At 46.3% G+C, this 13,621-nt stretch overlaps 1 protein-coding gene across 5 annotated transcripts in view; it reads left to right on the top strand.

The window, feature by feature from the left end:
• ppp4r1 (protein phosphatase 4, regulatory subunit 1) overlaps positions 1-13,621 on the top strand; it is an 18,026-nt gene extending 4,405 nt beyond the window's left edge. For 3 of the 5 annotated variants that reach the window (XM_080855375.1, XM_080855377.1, XM_080855378.1), the window contains 14 exons: positions 483-590; positions 725-790; positions 1,398-1,556; positions 2,116-2,240; positions 2,463-3,250; positions 6,234-6,385; positions 6,630-6,725; positions 7,548-7,733; positions 8,682-8,843; positions 9,232-9,332; positions 9,897-10,017; positions 10,360-10,488; positions 11,355-11,526; positions 11,837-13,621. In XM_080855375.1, the coding sequence (XP_080711501.1) occupies positions 483-590; positions 725-790; positions 1,398-1,556; positions 2,116-2,240; positions 2,463-3,250; positions 6,234-6,385; positions 6,630-6,725; positions 7,548-7,733; positions 8,682-8,843; positions 9,232-9,332; positions 9,897-10,017; positions 10,360-10,488; positions 11,355-11,526; positions 11,837-12,000 (2,529 nt within the window). In that variant the 3' untranslated portion in view covers positions 12,001-13,621. The remainder of the gene's footprint in view (positions 1-482; positions 591-724; positions 791-1,397; positions 1,557-2,115; positions 2,241-2,462; positions 3,251-6,233; positions 6,386-6,629; positions 6,726-7,547; positions 7,734-8,681; positions 8,844-9,231; positions 9,333-9,896; positions 10,018-10,359; positions 10,489-11,354; positions 11,527-11,836) is intronic. The other 2 variants (XM_080855376.1, XM_080855379.1) reach the window with 1 other exon arrangement.

Genomic DNA, 13,621 nt, shown 5'->3' with positions numbered 1-13,621 from the left:
GAGTCACATGGCTGTCTGTGGAGGGGGGCCCAGGAGTGGAAGTCATGTGACTGATCTCAGACCCAGAGAGAAGTTATGGCCTTTGAGTTTCAAAGTGCGTTATGGGATATACTCATTCAAATAGACAGGACAAGAACAACAAAGGCCACCGGTTGGCTTGTGGCTGTGTGCATATGATCTATGAGGATTTCAGGTCTGGTTGTATGTTGAGGCCAGTACAATTGATTTTGGTTTGAATGACATCACACACAACCAGTCAAAGGTCATTTCAGGAGTGGCCAACAATAAGAACACTCTATACTGTATGTCATAAATCATTAACATTGATTGCTCCTGATCTATGTTTTTGATTAAGCCTTTGCACAGTGAGCGTCTTACATATATCCAAAGAAAACCTTCATTGGCAATTGAAGTGGCATGTATGTGTTGCCCCTTTAAGTGAGGCTCCTCTAACTGTACGTTTGTGGGTGTGTTCACTGTAGATCATTTGTAAGATGGCTCCCATGGTGGGGAAGGACATCACAGAGCGTCTCTTCCTTCCACGCTTCTGTGAGATGTGCTGTGACTGTAGGATGTTTCACGTGCGCAAGGTCAGTGGGCTCTACAACTGCTGCTGATTGGCTGGGCTGCAACATGCCAAGAGCCTCAAGGTCTTTCATCGTTCTTTGTCACTCATGTTGGTGGTTTCAGTTCAATTCTGAGTGTCTCATTTTTGTATTGACAGGTTTGTGCTGCAAATTTTGGAGATATTTGTAGTGTCGTCGGTGGGGAGGCAACTGAAGAGCTGCTGGTACGTGCATAGTAACACAGGAAGTGGCCCTCAGTTTCACGCATTCATATTACTGTGCTTCTAATGCATAAACGATGCATTTAAATAACATTACTTACTGTACACCTATTCGGAAATGGTAATACATTCCTGGGTTAATGTAATGTTCCGACTTTGAACACAAAGGGTTTTTGAATACAAATTCATTGGATTGGGACCTTCACTTTTTAGCCTATGCTATTTGAAATATTTTATGGCTCTTCTTGAAGTCTTTTGTGGTCAAGATAAAAAATATGCTTTTAGCCTTGCTTTAGACCTATTTGGCCATAGTTAAACATTCAATCCATTGTTCTGTTAAGTGTTTTGCATGCTGTGTACTTTTAATATTGTAAATGTTAAAAAAAAAAAAAGTGGCTGTTCTCTGAATTTTCAGCCAATTTTATGCAAAGGCCTTTGTTGACATTTTGTGTTGCCCTCTCCCTGTGAATTGGGGCAGGACACAGCCCTTGGGCTTCCAGTCTGACTCTCTCTCCCTTTCCCTCTCTCTGTCTCTCCCCCCCCCCCCACCCCCCATGTCTGTTTTGTTTTTTGTTTTTCCTTCCCTGTGCTACTCTCTCTTCCTGTGCAGCTGCCACGCTTTTTCCAGCTTTGCTCGGATAACGTGTGGGGGGTTCGGAAAGCCTGCGCAGAGTGCTTCATGTGCGTTTCCTCTGCCACGTCGCCAGAAGTGCGCCGGACCAAACTATCATCGCTCTTCATCAACCTCATCAGCGACCCCTCGCGCTGGGTAAGCCTCCCGTCCCTCCTCTCCTTCCCTCCACCGTTTAGGAGTTTATCAGCAAACTGTCATGGTTTAGTAGTGTTCTAGGGAGACGAGGCCTAAACTTGCAAAACACTGCTGAGTTCATGTGTAACACGTTGATAACAGAATCACAAGCTGCAACAAGTGGTTGCTCTGTATTACACCTCCAACCTGCTACTACCAGTGTGTCCTATCCATTACCGTAGCTACTTCGCTAAAGCTGTTCCAAGGGGAAAGGGAAAACTTGGATGGTTTGACTGAGTCCAGATTTACATCCATGTGGTCCATAGCATCATTACTACAAATATGTTTTAATCTTCTATTCTGCAAGTGTAAGCACGCCTACAGCCTTTGCTGTGTATCTGTATTCATCTGTATTTCCCACCTTTTGCTGAAATTGACTTTGGATAAAGTCATCTCTAAAATGAATAAATGGAATACGGGACACTCGCCCAAGGATGGCGTAGTTTGAACTCCTCCTCACCTCTGTGCTGCTGGTTGGTAGTTAGATGAAGGTCATGATCTCGTGCTTTGCTTCCTTCAGGTGCGACAAGCTGCCTTTCAGTCCCTGGGTCAGTTCATCTCCACTTTTGCCTGCCCCCTCTCCAACGTGGGCCAGTACTTCAAAGAGGAGGAGGAGTGGGCCGCTGAACAGTCACAGAAAAACAGGTACACTCAGACCTTGTGGTTTTGGCACAGAACTAACCTTCATCTTCCTAATATTTATTGTGCTGCCACCTGGTTCTGTGTCGCATATTTTTCAATCATTGATTTGTGTGTTATGTTCAAACTCTCATATAGTTGGAACAGTTGTAGAATATGTTATGTCAGTCAGTATGTGATGTGTAAGTATGTGTTCCATCTTTCCTCATTTGCCTTGTATGTCTGCAGTGCTGAGGAGAAGTCAAATTCGGACACAAATGCTGCACAAGATTCTCTCTCTGCTGCTACGGAAAAGAGTCCAGAGGATTTTCCTGTCGATGTGGAACAGAAGGATAATGTGACCTCTGAAGTCTCTCCGGACTCCACTTCCCAGAATTCACTTCACTCTCAGGGTGACACGGCAAGTCCTTGTAGGATGGATGAGGAGGGCAACATGGACGTCGCCGAAGAAGGCGGAGGGGAGCAGGCCGCCGAAGCTCTCAACGGTGATATGTCCTGTTGCCACGGTAACACAGACTCCAGCTGCCTCCTGGGAGAGGTGGAACCCTTGCACAACGCCTCGGAACCTGACCCGGGCCCTTCAAAAGAAGAACCGCCGAACCCGAGCGAGGAACCCATTGCGGACGATCAACTCTCCAACTCTGCACAAAGCACCAAGGCAGATGAGCCCTCAAACACCCCGCAGAACAATCCGGAAGGCAAGAACCCTGCCTCGCCCTCTTCCACAGAAGACTCCACGGCCGGCAGCGCCTCGCCAGCTGTCTCTCCTGTGCAGAAAGAAGACATCCCAGAGCAGGAGCTCTACAACTCCTTCCACTACTGGAGGACGCCCATCCCCGACATCGACTTGGACCTGGAGCTGCAGAGGGAGGAGAGGGGCCGCCCCAGCGCATCCCCCAGAGGTGCTGGACCCCCTGTGGCATGGGCCAACGCACTTCCCCCGACCCTGGGCAGGAAACAGCTCGAGGAGCTCATTGAGAATCTGGAGCCGCACATCGACGACCCGGATGTGAAAGGTAAGCTGCCCTGTCTGTCATGGCTGTTGGGATTCTGTAGAGCTTTTGGAATCAGACAAATGAAGCAAAAAAGGAAATGGGGGCATTGGATAATTATGAACTCATTCTCAAAATAAAAAAATGCAACATTTAACTGCACGGACGGGAGTTTCCTCCTACAGCTTTTGATGTCTCACTAGACACCGACACAGCGAGTGTCAAACCCTACTAAATGTTTCAGGAGCTCACTGCGTAGGAAGCTGATTTTTGCACTGTCAGAATTTCCACACTTTTAAGTTTCACAAGGGATATGTGGCTTCCACAAAGACTTCCTTATTTTGAGTTGTGAGCTCTGAAGGAAGCATTGCTCTAGTCTCCCCTGATAAAACACACATCTCAGAACACTTCAGAAGGCCTTTCTTTTCACTTACTGCTGAGGACCGGGCATCACAAGAAATGCTTTACTCTAATTATCTGTCTCGTTTTAACTCAATAACACACAGCCTTGATAAGTGCTTGCTGTTGTGGTAACTGCGACACAAATCGAGTTGCAGAATATGTCCACTTGAACAATAGAGTGGGGGAAGTTGTTGGGTTCCTCTTGGCCAGGCTTGTGGGTCTTAAGCAGATTCTCTGTACTTTTCTGGTGGAAGGATACGAGGCTGAGTGGCTTGGCTGTGACTGGAGCAGATATATTTGGCAAGTGGCCAGCCATCCTAAAGAGGAGGGGAGGGGAGGGGATTGAAGGGGTTGTGTGTTTTTTGGGTGATGCCTTTCTGTTCCGAAACAAAGGAACACGTTCGTGTGGCAGACACACCTCAGGGTTTCCTCTTAGCTGCGGCTGCTGTCGTGAGGCATGAAACCAGTCGATTACCGTCTGAGGTGATTACGTGATTACGTCCCCCCCCCCCCCACTTTTTAACCAAAATGAATTTACTTTATAACCATATAATATTAGAGTTTGCTTGACATCTGCATTGTCTTGCAGCACAGCACACACTTCCATATATCGTGTCTACAGTGGTTTAAATGGAGCCATAGAAAGGGCATACTGTTAAAGTAAGACTCTCACTTGGAAAAGACCTCAGGGCCCCGGCTGGTTAATTTCCAGTCGAGAGCCTCGGGACAGTTTTGTAACTGACCACACACCGCCTTGCCTCGTCACTTTTCCTCATCCCTTACTGCTGTCTTCTCACAGCAGCCTTGCTCTAGCTCACTCTGGCAGCATAAGTATTCTATTCAGGACAGCGCGTTCGTGACTTCGACTCTGTCTCCGAGTGCGGGGAGACACTGGTCCGTGTTTACACGTTTGTCCTGAGGGGAAACAGTAAGCCTTTCTTTGGAAACGGAGGAAAAACAGCACGAGGTCACAGGCATTGTGCTGGACAGCTCTGCTGGCGGCTGGGTTATGGATCTAATGAGATGGAACACGCCAATGCAGGAGACAAGAGCAAGCTCGCCTCACTCCTGTATCTCTCTCACTCCTGTCTCTCTCTCTCTCACTCCTGCCTCTCTCTATAACACTCCTGTCTCTCTCTCTCTCACACTCCTGTCTCTCTCTCTCTCTCTCTCTCACTCCTGCCTCTCTCTCTCTCTCTCTCTCTCTCTCTCTCTCACACTCCTGTCTCTCTCTCTCTCACACTCCTGTCTCTCTCTCTCTCACACTCCTGTCTCTCTCTCTCTCACACTCCTGTCTCTCTCTCTCTCTCACACTCCTGTCTCTCTCTCTCACACTCCTGTCTCTCTCTCTCACTCCTGCCTCTCTCTCACTCCTGCCTCTCTCTCTCTCTCTCACTCCTGCCTCTCTCTCTCTCTCACTCCTGCCTCTCTCTCTCTCTCTCTCTCTCTCTCTCTCTCTCTCTCTCTCTCTCTCTCTCTCTATAACACTCCTGCCTCTCTCTCTCTCTCTCACTCCTGTCTCTCTCTCTCTCTCACACTCCTGTCTCTCTCTCTCTCTCTCACTCCTGCCTCTCTCTCTCTCTCTCTCTCTCTCTCTCTCCCTCTCTACCACTCCTGTCTCTCTCTCTCTCTCACTCCTGTCTCTCTCTCTCTCACTCCTGCCTCTCTCTCTCTCTCTCTCTCTCTCTCTCTCTCTCTCACACTCCTGTCTCTCTCTCTCTCACACTCCTGTCTCTCTCTCACTCCTGCCTCTCTCTCGCTCTCTCTCTCTCTCTAACACTCCTGTCTCTCTCTCTCTCACACTCCTGACTCTCTCTCTCTCACACTCCTGACTCTCTCTCTCTCACACTCCTGCCTCTCTCTCTCTCACACTCCTGTCTCTCTCTCTCTCTCTCACACAATCCTGCCTCTCTCTCTCTCTCTCACACTCCTGCCTCTCTCTCTCTCACACTCCTGTCTCTCTCTCTCTCACACTCCTGCCTCTCTCTATCTCTCACTCCTGCCTCTGTCTCTACTTCTTCTCTTTCAATTTGACTCGTTGTTTATTCATGTATGAAGGTATTGATTCTGTGGTGAAATGACATGATTATATTTCTTGTGTAGTGAACTTCAAACACCAAACATTTCTGCATTATTGCGTGAGCTGCAAGAAGCGGCGCTGCAGATGAATGGAGGGCGTCTCTGAGAGATCCTTTGTGCTATCTCACACAGCTGGAAGTGAGCATTGCCATGACATGGGAAAAAAATGACCTGGAGGAGTTTTCTCTTTCCGCATTACTTTTCACAATTTAGCAGATGGTTTCATTCCCTAATGAGATCAATAAAGGGAGCTATTCTAGCTGTTTATTATTATTTCCTGGGAATAGCACCTCGTTATTGGCACGCTTGGTTCCTTTCTCTGGCAGATGGCCACAGTAGGGCTGTCCCAGGTCACCAGTTTGGCATTGTTGATGAGCCCCTTTGTTAATTATTTGCTATTCCTTCCTGTAAGGTGTTTTTTTGTTTTTGTTTGTTTTTGGCCATCTGTATCTGAAATGTATTAGTTCTGATTGACGATTGCACTCTCTTCATGCCCCTGGCCTTTTGTTTGTGTGTTTGTGAGCAGCACAGGTGGATGTACTGACTGCGGCCCTTCGGGCCAGCGCCCTGGATGCACACCTTGGGGAGGCCTACCTAGAGCCCCGCCAGTCCCATATCTCCCATGACAACCCCTTTGAAGTCCAACAGGTTCCCCTCCTGGACTCCAGTGACCTGGAGGTGAGGCGATGCTGCATTATAGGCTCTATTCCTCGTGTGTGGGTGGCAAGGTCATCAGGGGAAAAGAATGTTCTGCACTGAATGGGGGAAAAAAATAACACCATATGGGCCTTAAAAGAGGGAGAGGGTGGGGGGAAGGAAACAGATGCATTTCCTGCTTTGCTTGCTCAGTGAAAGTGCTGTGTATGTGTGTGTGTGTGTGTGTATGTGCGTGTACGTGTGTGCGTGTGTTTCCATTGCCCAGAGCCAGGATCCCACCCTGCAGATCAGCCACGGTGACGACTCGGACCTGAGTGACAGTAGCATGAGCCCAGAGGAGGAGAAGAGATCTAAACATCAGGTGGGTTATGGAACTCTGGAAACTGTTCGACACAGGAGGGGCCTTTCCCACAGGTCTACCTTGTACTGAGCTCTGTACTGTTGAGTGGTACAGTAGTGGTGCAAAGCATTGTTTAAAGACACATGGCACTGTACATGGAACAGCAGTCAGTAATCAGGGTCATCACTGATGATGTCACCAATGAACTGTTCTCGGCTCAGCTTTCCACGTGGTTGCTTGTAAGTGAGGCACTTCACAGCTATCAACCAGGCAGCCTGTCCTGTCTTATCAGATGCAACTGAAACCGTCTACTCTGAGATTACACAAATGCCTTCTGTGCCAGGGCTACAAGGGCAAGCAGGTTTATTGTCCCCAAACAGGTTGACGTACATTCAGAAAAGCGGTATAGCCAGTACTTTGTAGTGTTTCCTGATACCAAATATGAGTCTGAAGACTGACATCAGTTTTTTAAGTAGCCACCTGTACGTTTAACACAAAGAAATGCTTGACTTCTTTCCGTCTCTGAGTTGAGTCTAAAGTGTTGGCAACCTGAAGTCACTGCTGGCTACACCGAAACGGGTAGTCCCCTAAGGTCCCAGACAGTGCTGGACAGGCCTTGAGTGAAATGAAGGACTTAGTTATTTTGTTTAGTTTGACTAAATGTGGTACATTATTAAAGGATTTTGTTTCCTGGTGTTTGCTGGTAGCTTAAAAAATATTTGAAGGTTAAGAGACCCTTGAAATGCAACGTATTAGTGAAAATCCTGGGCAACACGTTACGTTTTTTGGCTAATCCATTCACAACCACTAGCATTCACTATTCTCCCCTGTGTGTCCTTTCAGGATGTGGTTCCTCAGGCCCTGCTGGACCAGTACCTGTCCATGACAGACCCATCCCGGGCCCAGACAGTGGACATGGAAATCGCCAAGCACTGTGCCTACAGCCTGCCGGGCGTGGCTTTCACCCTGGGCCGGCAGAACTGGCACTGTCTGCGTGACACCTATGAAACACTGGCCTCAGACATGCAGGTGTGTACAGTTTCTCTCCTTTGTCTGCTTAGAGGAGCTGCTTTTCGATCAACCGTTATTATATACTATGGTTTTTATAGTTACTATTCAAGGTTCCCGAAGCATTGATATAGAACAGTGATTACACTTTTTCACTGGATCTTCACCTTAGGTGGCTCGTTATAGAGAGTTCATGGACACCTACTGTTTTGTCAGCTATTCTGAAACCTTCAGTAGAAGGTGAATCGGCTGGATCTGCGCTGATCAGTCATGTTTTTGAGCCAGAATTTCTGTCTTCAGTCAGAGTGGGATAACATTACATGGAATGGAAATTAATATCAAGGAAGGGAAAAAGATTGCGATGGAGATAGCCGTTATGTCTATAAAGACAAAAATTACGGTGTCCATTAATTCTCTATATCGGGATGCCTATAAAAGTAGATCCGGTGAAAAAGTGTAATCATTGTTCTATGTCGGTGCTCTGGAAGCCTTCAATGGTAACTATAAAAAACATAGTATATAACGCTTGATTGAAAAGCTGCCCATCGATAGAAGCTGCTGCAGTGAGTGCAAGCTAATGAATGCACAAAATAACCATATTCTCCCAGTGGGGTGAACGGGAGGAATTCTTAGTTAAATAACATGCTATCTGGAGAACGAGCAAGCTGGCAAGCATAGAATCAGAAAAGCAAGTGAAAGGATTCAGCCTTAACAACAGTGTAGTCAACTGTAACCAAGAAAACTACCCAACGTTATCGTTTTCCGTGACCAAAGAAAGTAGTACTAGGAACCAAACAGATTGCCTTCTGCGCTATATATGCATGACTAAATACATATGTGGCAACAAGGGTAGAAGTGGGATAACAGCTGCCGATAACATCTCGTTTTATTTGTCTCTTTTTGTCTCTCTTTTCCTATCTCCTATGCCCTTAACCTTTCCCTCTCTCCCCACATACCCCCCTCCTGCAGTGGAAAGTGCGGCGGACATTGGCCTTCTCCATCCACGAGCTGGCGCTTATTCTGGGGGACCAGCTCACAGCGGCTGACCTGGTGCCCATCTTCAACAGCTTCCTCAAGGACCTGGACGAGGTGCGGATAGGAGTGCTCAAGCACCTCTACGACTTTCTTAAGGTGAGAACTGCTCTCTGTCTGTGGAGTCTGGAGTCTGTTTCTCTGTAAGGGCTCGCTAGATATCCCTTTTCTGTCATGTGTGCTTCAGAAGCCACATTTTAAAGACTCCTCTCACCTGTGGTTGTTCATTCATCAACTAAAACACCACTTGGGATTTTGTTTTTGAAAATCTTACCTTAGGGAAGGTGGGGGGAGGCTCTAGCTACCTGGCTTGGCTATTTGTTCCATACTTTTTGGGTTCTCAGCATTACTTTCTGCTCTTGCATAACACCATTGAACTGTGACCATACTGACAGTTCAGATTGGCTTGGTACTAATGTCAGTTGGCATGTGTTGGTCAGTTCTCGTGGCTGGTGTTGAGTAGCTCTTCTGCTTTCGTTCCCGTCAGCTTTTACATCAGGAGACGCGACGCAAGTATCTGTATCAGCTCCAGGAGTTCCTCGTCACGGACAACAGCCGTAACTGGCGGTTCAGATCAGAACTGTCTGAGTAAGTCGCCTGATTTACATATACAATATTACTCCATCTCCATTTTCTTTTTGTGGTGCTTCTCTATTTGATGTGATTTCTCCGAAATTCATCAGATTCATGAATTTTTCACTATGTGCTTCTAATAACTGTGAAATGTTTCTGAAGTGCAAACTCTTGTTACACATCATATTTCCAGTGGAATAGTTCTCTTCCCGCAGGGCAGCATTGTTTCACTTAGGCAGTACGTGTCTAACAACCAAAGAATTTCACTACAAAAGCCAAGACCGCCTGTTTTATAGAACTTTGTCCTACTTTCAGACATATCTCTGCTCTGTTCCCAGTCTCAGTTCAGCCTCAGAACAAGCCCTTATCAGGGAGAAATCATTAAACCGGCAGGGTGTACTCTGTAGCATTCACCAGCTACATTCTTGACCAGAAAATGAAAGGAAAACTTGACCTGTTTCATCATCTTAGTTACTATCTTGCCTTCTCAGAAATGAGTATACTTTTTGGGTGTGGCTGTTTTAAACCCCATACTGGTTTATGTTGATAACTTGATGTGATTTCCTTATGTGTTTGCAGGCAGCTGGTGATGTTACTGGAGTTGTACAGTCCACAGGACGTGTATGACTACCTGAGACCCTTAGCCTTTAAACTTTGCACAGACAGAGTGTCATCTGTGCGGTGGACATCTTACAGACTGGTATGAATACCCCCAGGCTACCATATTTCTCCAGACCCAGAACGATTTGTGCACATTAAATATTCTTTTAAATGTGGCTGTGATTATTTTAATAATTATATTTTGTAATGGCTCTAGGTATCGTTTACAGATCTATCCCAAAATAGATGGCAAGTGATGACATAACACTGTAATATCTGTATTTAAGTATGCGTTTTAAATTCGGTTGCATTCTTGCCACTTTTGTGCATGTCTTATGTGATGTACCAGGCCTTTCTTTATTGGGAGATAAAGTATAAGTGGTGTTGAGCTTCCCTCAGAGATACATTCTTTGATGCGTGTCTGTGTGTGTTTTCTTTTCAGGTGAGTGAGATCATTAGGAAGCTCTCCACCTGTCCATCGCTGCTCGTAGATTTTCTCAGTGAGCTGGTGGATAAATTCTGCCACTGTCCGAAGTGGTCAGGGAGACAAGCCTTTGCCTTTGTCTGTCAGGTAAGACTTAAACATGTATGTCTGTAAACCCCATTACAGACATATTTGCATACTTACCTGCATATGAGTCACTGGGACCTGTAAAGCATTGTTAACAATGTGAAGCTGAGAGTTTAATTACCCTGTTTCCTGGTTCAGTCATGCATTGTGTGGATTAAGCACACAACTTGCGCATTTTCATTTGTCATGAGAAATTCTGGAGGTCTGAAATTGTCTGTCATTCCCCTGTGTTGAGGCTAGTGTTCGGGGTTTGGCTGTAGGCCCAGACCAGATTGGTTGAGGACTGGCACCTCCACTCCACCCCTCAGAGCACCCCACACACACACACACACACACACACACACACAGCCCCTCTAGCCGAGAGCTCAGTCAGTAGGGCCACTTGACTGGGCCTGGCCCTCCTGTCACACAGTGTAGGACACAGTGCTGCCTATTGTCTGGGAGCACAATGAGACAAGAGGGTGCTCACTTGGGCACGTGAGGGAAGGGCTCAAATGACTGACTCTTTCTTCCCCCCTCCCTCTCTCCCCATCTTTTTTTTTTTTATCTGGCCTTTTCTCTAATTCCCCCTTTCTCTATTTTTGCCACCTTGATTTCTTTCATCTTCATTCTTATCTCTTTCTTTCTTGCTCAATACCTTGTCTCATTCCCCCCTCCGTTCCCCTTGTGAACTTGTCCATTGTGGCTGTCTCTTTATTTTGTCATCACTTTTGTCTCTCCCCTCTGTCTTTCCTGCCCTCTATCTCTTTATTCCTCTCTACTTTATTCTCTCTCTTTCTTTCTTTCTTTTCTTTTCTTTCTTTCTTTCTTTCTTTCTTTTCTTTCTTTCTTTCTTTCTTTCCTCTCTCTCTCTCTCTCTCTCTCAGCTGGTGATAGAGGATTGCTGTCTGTCTCTGGAGCAGTTCTCTGAGCACCTGCTGGCTCCCCTGCTGCAGCTGGCTGCCGACCCCGTGCCCAATGTCAGGGTACTGCTGGCCAAGACTATCCGCCAGAGCATCCTGGAGAGAGGTGAGACACACGCACACGTCCTGGAGAGAGGTGAGACGCACACACACACGCACACGCACGCACACGCACACAAAGACCTGCACACAAAGACAGACACATATGCATGCACACCTACACATGCACAAACTTCCATTCTCACAGAGGTTGTACAATATGCACACTTAAAGTTCCATCTATCTGTTTTGAGTTCAATGTTTTTGTGTGTTTGAGTTTCACACAAACTCCTGAAAGTTCTTTTAATACATTTTTGAGCCCAAAAACCTTTGTAGAGTAAATCTGTGGTAGCTAATAGTAGGCTTGGAAAAAAATAACATTTGGTACTGTATGTTTGTATGTGTAGAGTACTTCTTGAACTCAGCCAACTGTCACCACGAGGCCCTGGAGCAGACTTTGGTGGCGCTGCAGATGGACCCTGACAAAGACGTCAAGTACTTCGCCAGCGTCCACCCCGGGAGCACGCGCATCAACGAGGATGCCATGAGCACCACCTCCTCCACCTACTGAGCACAGAGCTATATACACACAGATACACACACACACACACACACACAGACACACACAGACAGACACACCCACAATTTTCGCTACCCCCTTTCCTTGGGTCGGATAGGGATTTGGGATATTGGTTATTTTTCACCTACTGAGCACACAACCCCTTCCTCTTGGTCCCTTTCTTACACTCTCACACATACTTTTAGTGCCCCTTTCCATCTCCAAAACTTGGATAGGAACTTGGGTACGTACAGCTCCCTCCTCTTTTCTCTCGCTCTCTCTTTCTTTCTTTCTCTGTCTTTGTCACACACACACCCTCATACATTTCTATAAAAAAGCTCTGTGATTCGCTCACAGATGCAAATACAGTCTTATTTCCCTGACTTGTATGCGCATGCACACACACACTTGCACAAACCTCCAGGCTCAATCACAAATAGACATATACATAGTCATACTTGATCTTTCTTCCCACACATGAACAAACACACACACACTGTGACTGTCCCCTTCTTTGTCCAAGCCTTGGACAGTGCTTTGGGATGGGGTTGGCCCTGCAGGGACTACAGACCATAGAAACACCACAAGGAATGGATCTACTGCAGACCCTTCCACTTGGATACGACTCACTACAACAAAGAATTATCTAGTGCATTCTTTTCTGTTTCTTTTGCCACAGAAGCCTTAAAAGAGTCTTCCTTAAACGAGAGAATACTTGAATGTTTTGAGTAGTTATATGGCAGCACCAACTACACAGAATGATGACAAAAAATAGAAAGAAAAAAAAGAAAAATAAACAGAATAGGACGGAGGACGTTGGACCATTTCTCCCCACTTCTGTCTTTCACAGTTTCTCTCCATCTCCTCTCTCTGTCCCTCTTTCAGTAGGACCTCAGAATCTTGACCTAGCCAGAAAAGCCAGTATTTCACAGCTTTATGGAGCCGCAATATAGCAGGAAACGACCGGTAGCGCAAAATGTTTAAGGTGTAAAAGTCTTCTCAATTGATTGATTGTTTTGTTTATTATTATAATGTTTGATTCCTTTTTTTGATACTGTAAATGATACACTTCGTATGCTGCATATTACGAATACGTCTGCACCACTGCAGCCTTGTTGGTGCGCCTGTGACGGGGAAACATGTTTCTTCTCAAGGGCTTTCAGTCTCCGTTGTTTTAAAACCTAGTGCAGCACATTGTTGTACCCATGGACGAGGGCAACCCCCCACCCACTGGCGTGCAGGGGATCCCCTCGCCCCCAAAATGATGAAAGAGTAAGAGAGAAACTTATTGTATTTTTTATGGATGTCGGGCTGTCCCAGAACATGCAGCGAGCCAGCCAGCAAGGCAAGTTTGGTACAGCCAAGGCCAGCACACTCACTCAAGAACCTGATAATGCATTTTAATGAGAATAAAATACCACACACCCCCTCCCCCTCCCAGAATTAACCTTGGAACCCCTCCCAAAATTACCCTTGGAACCCCCCCCCCACCCACCTCCTTTCTTCACACTCAATGTGTACATATCTTTAGCAATGGTTTGGGGTTTTTTCCATTTTGATCAAGGATCATGACTAGTATTGTGATACAGATTTGTTCTTTTAACTTGTCCAAAATAAAATTAAGATACCTCAA

The sequence above is a fragment of the Sprattus sprattus genome, assembly GCF_963457725.1.
Source record: "Sprattus sprattus genome assembly, chromosome: 17".
NCBI classification, from domain to species: Eukaryota; Metazoa; Chordata; class Actinopteri; order Clupeiformes; family Clupeidae; genus Sprattus; species Sprattus sprattus.
The sequence above is the reverse complement of the archived record's forward strand: the minus strand, read 5'-3'. Positions and strand labels throughout refer to the sequence as shown.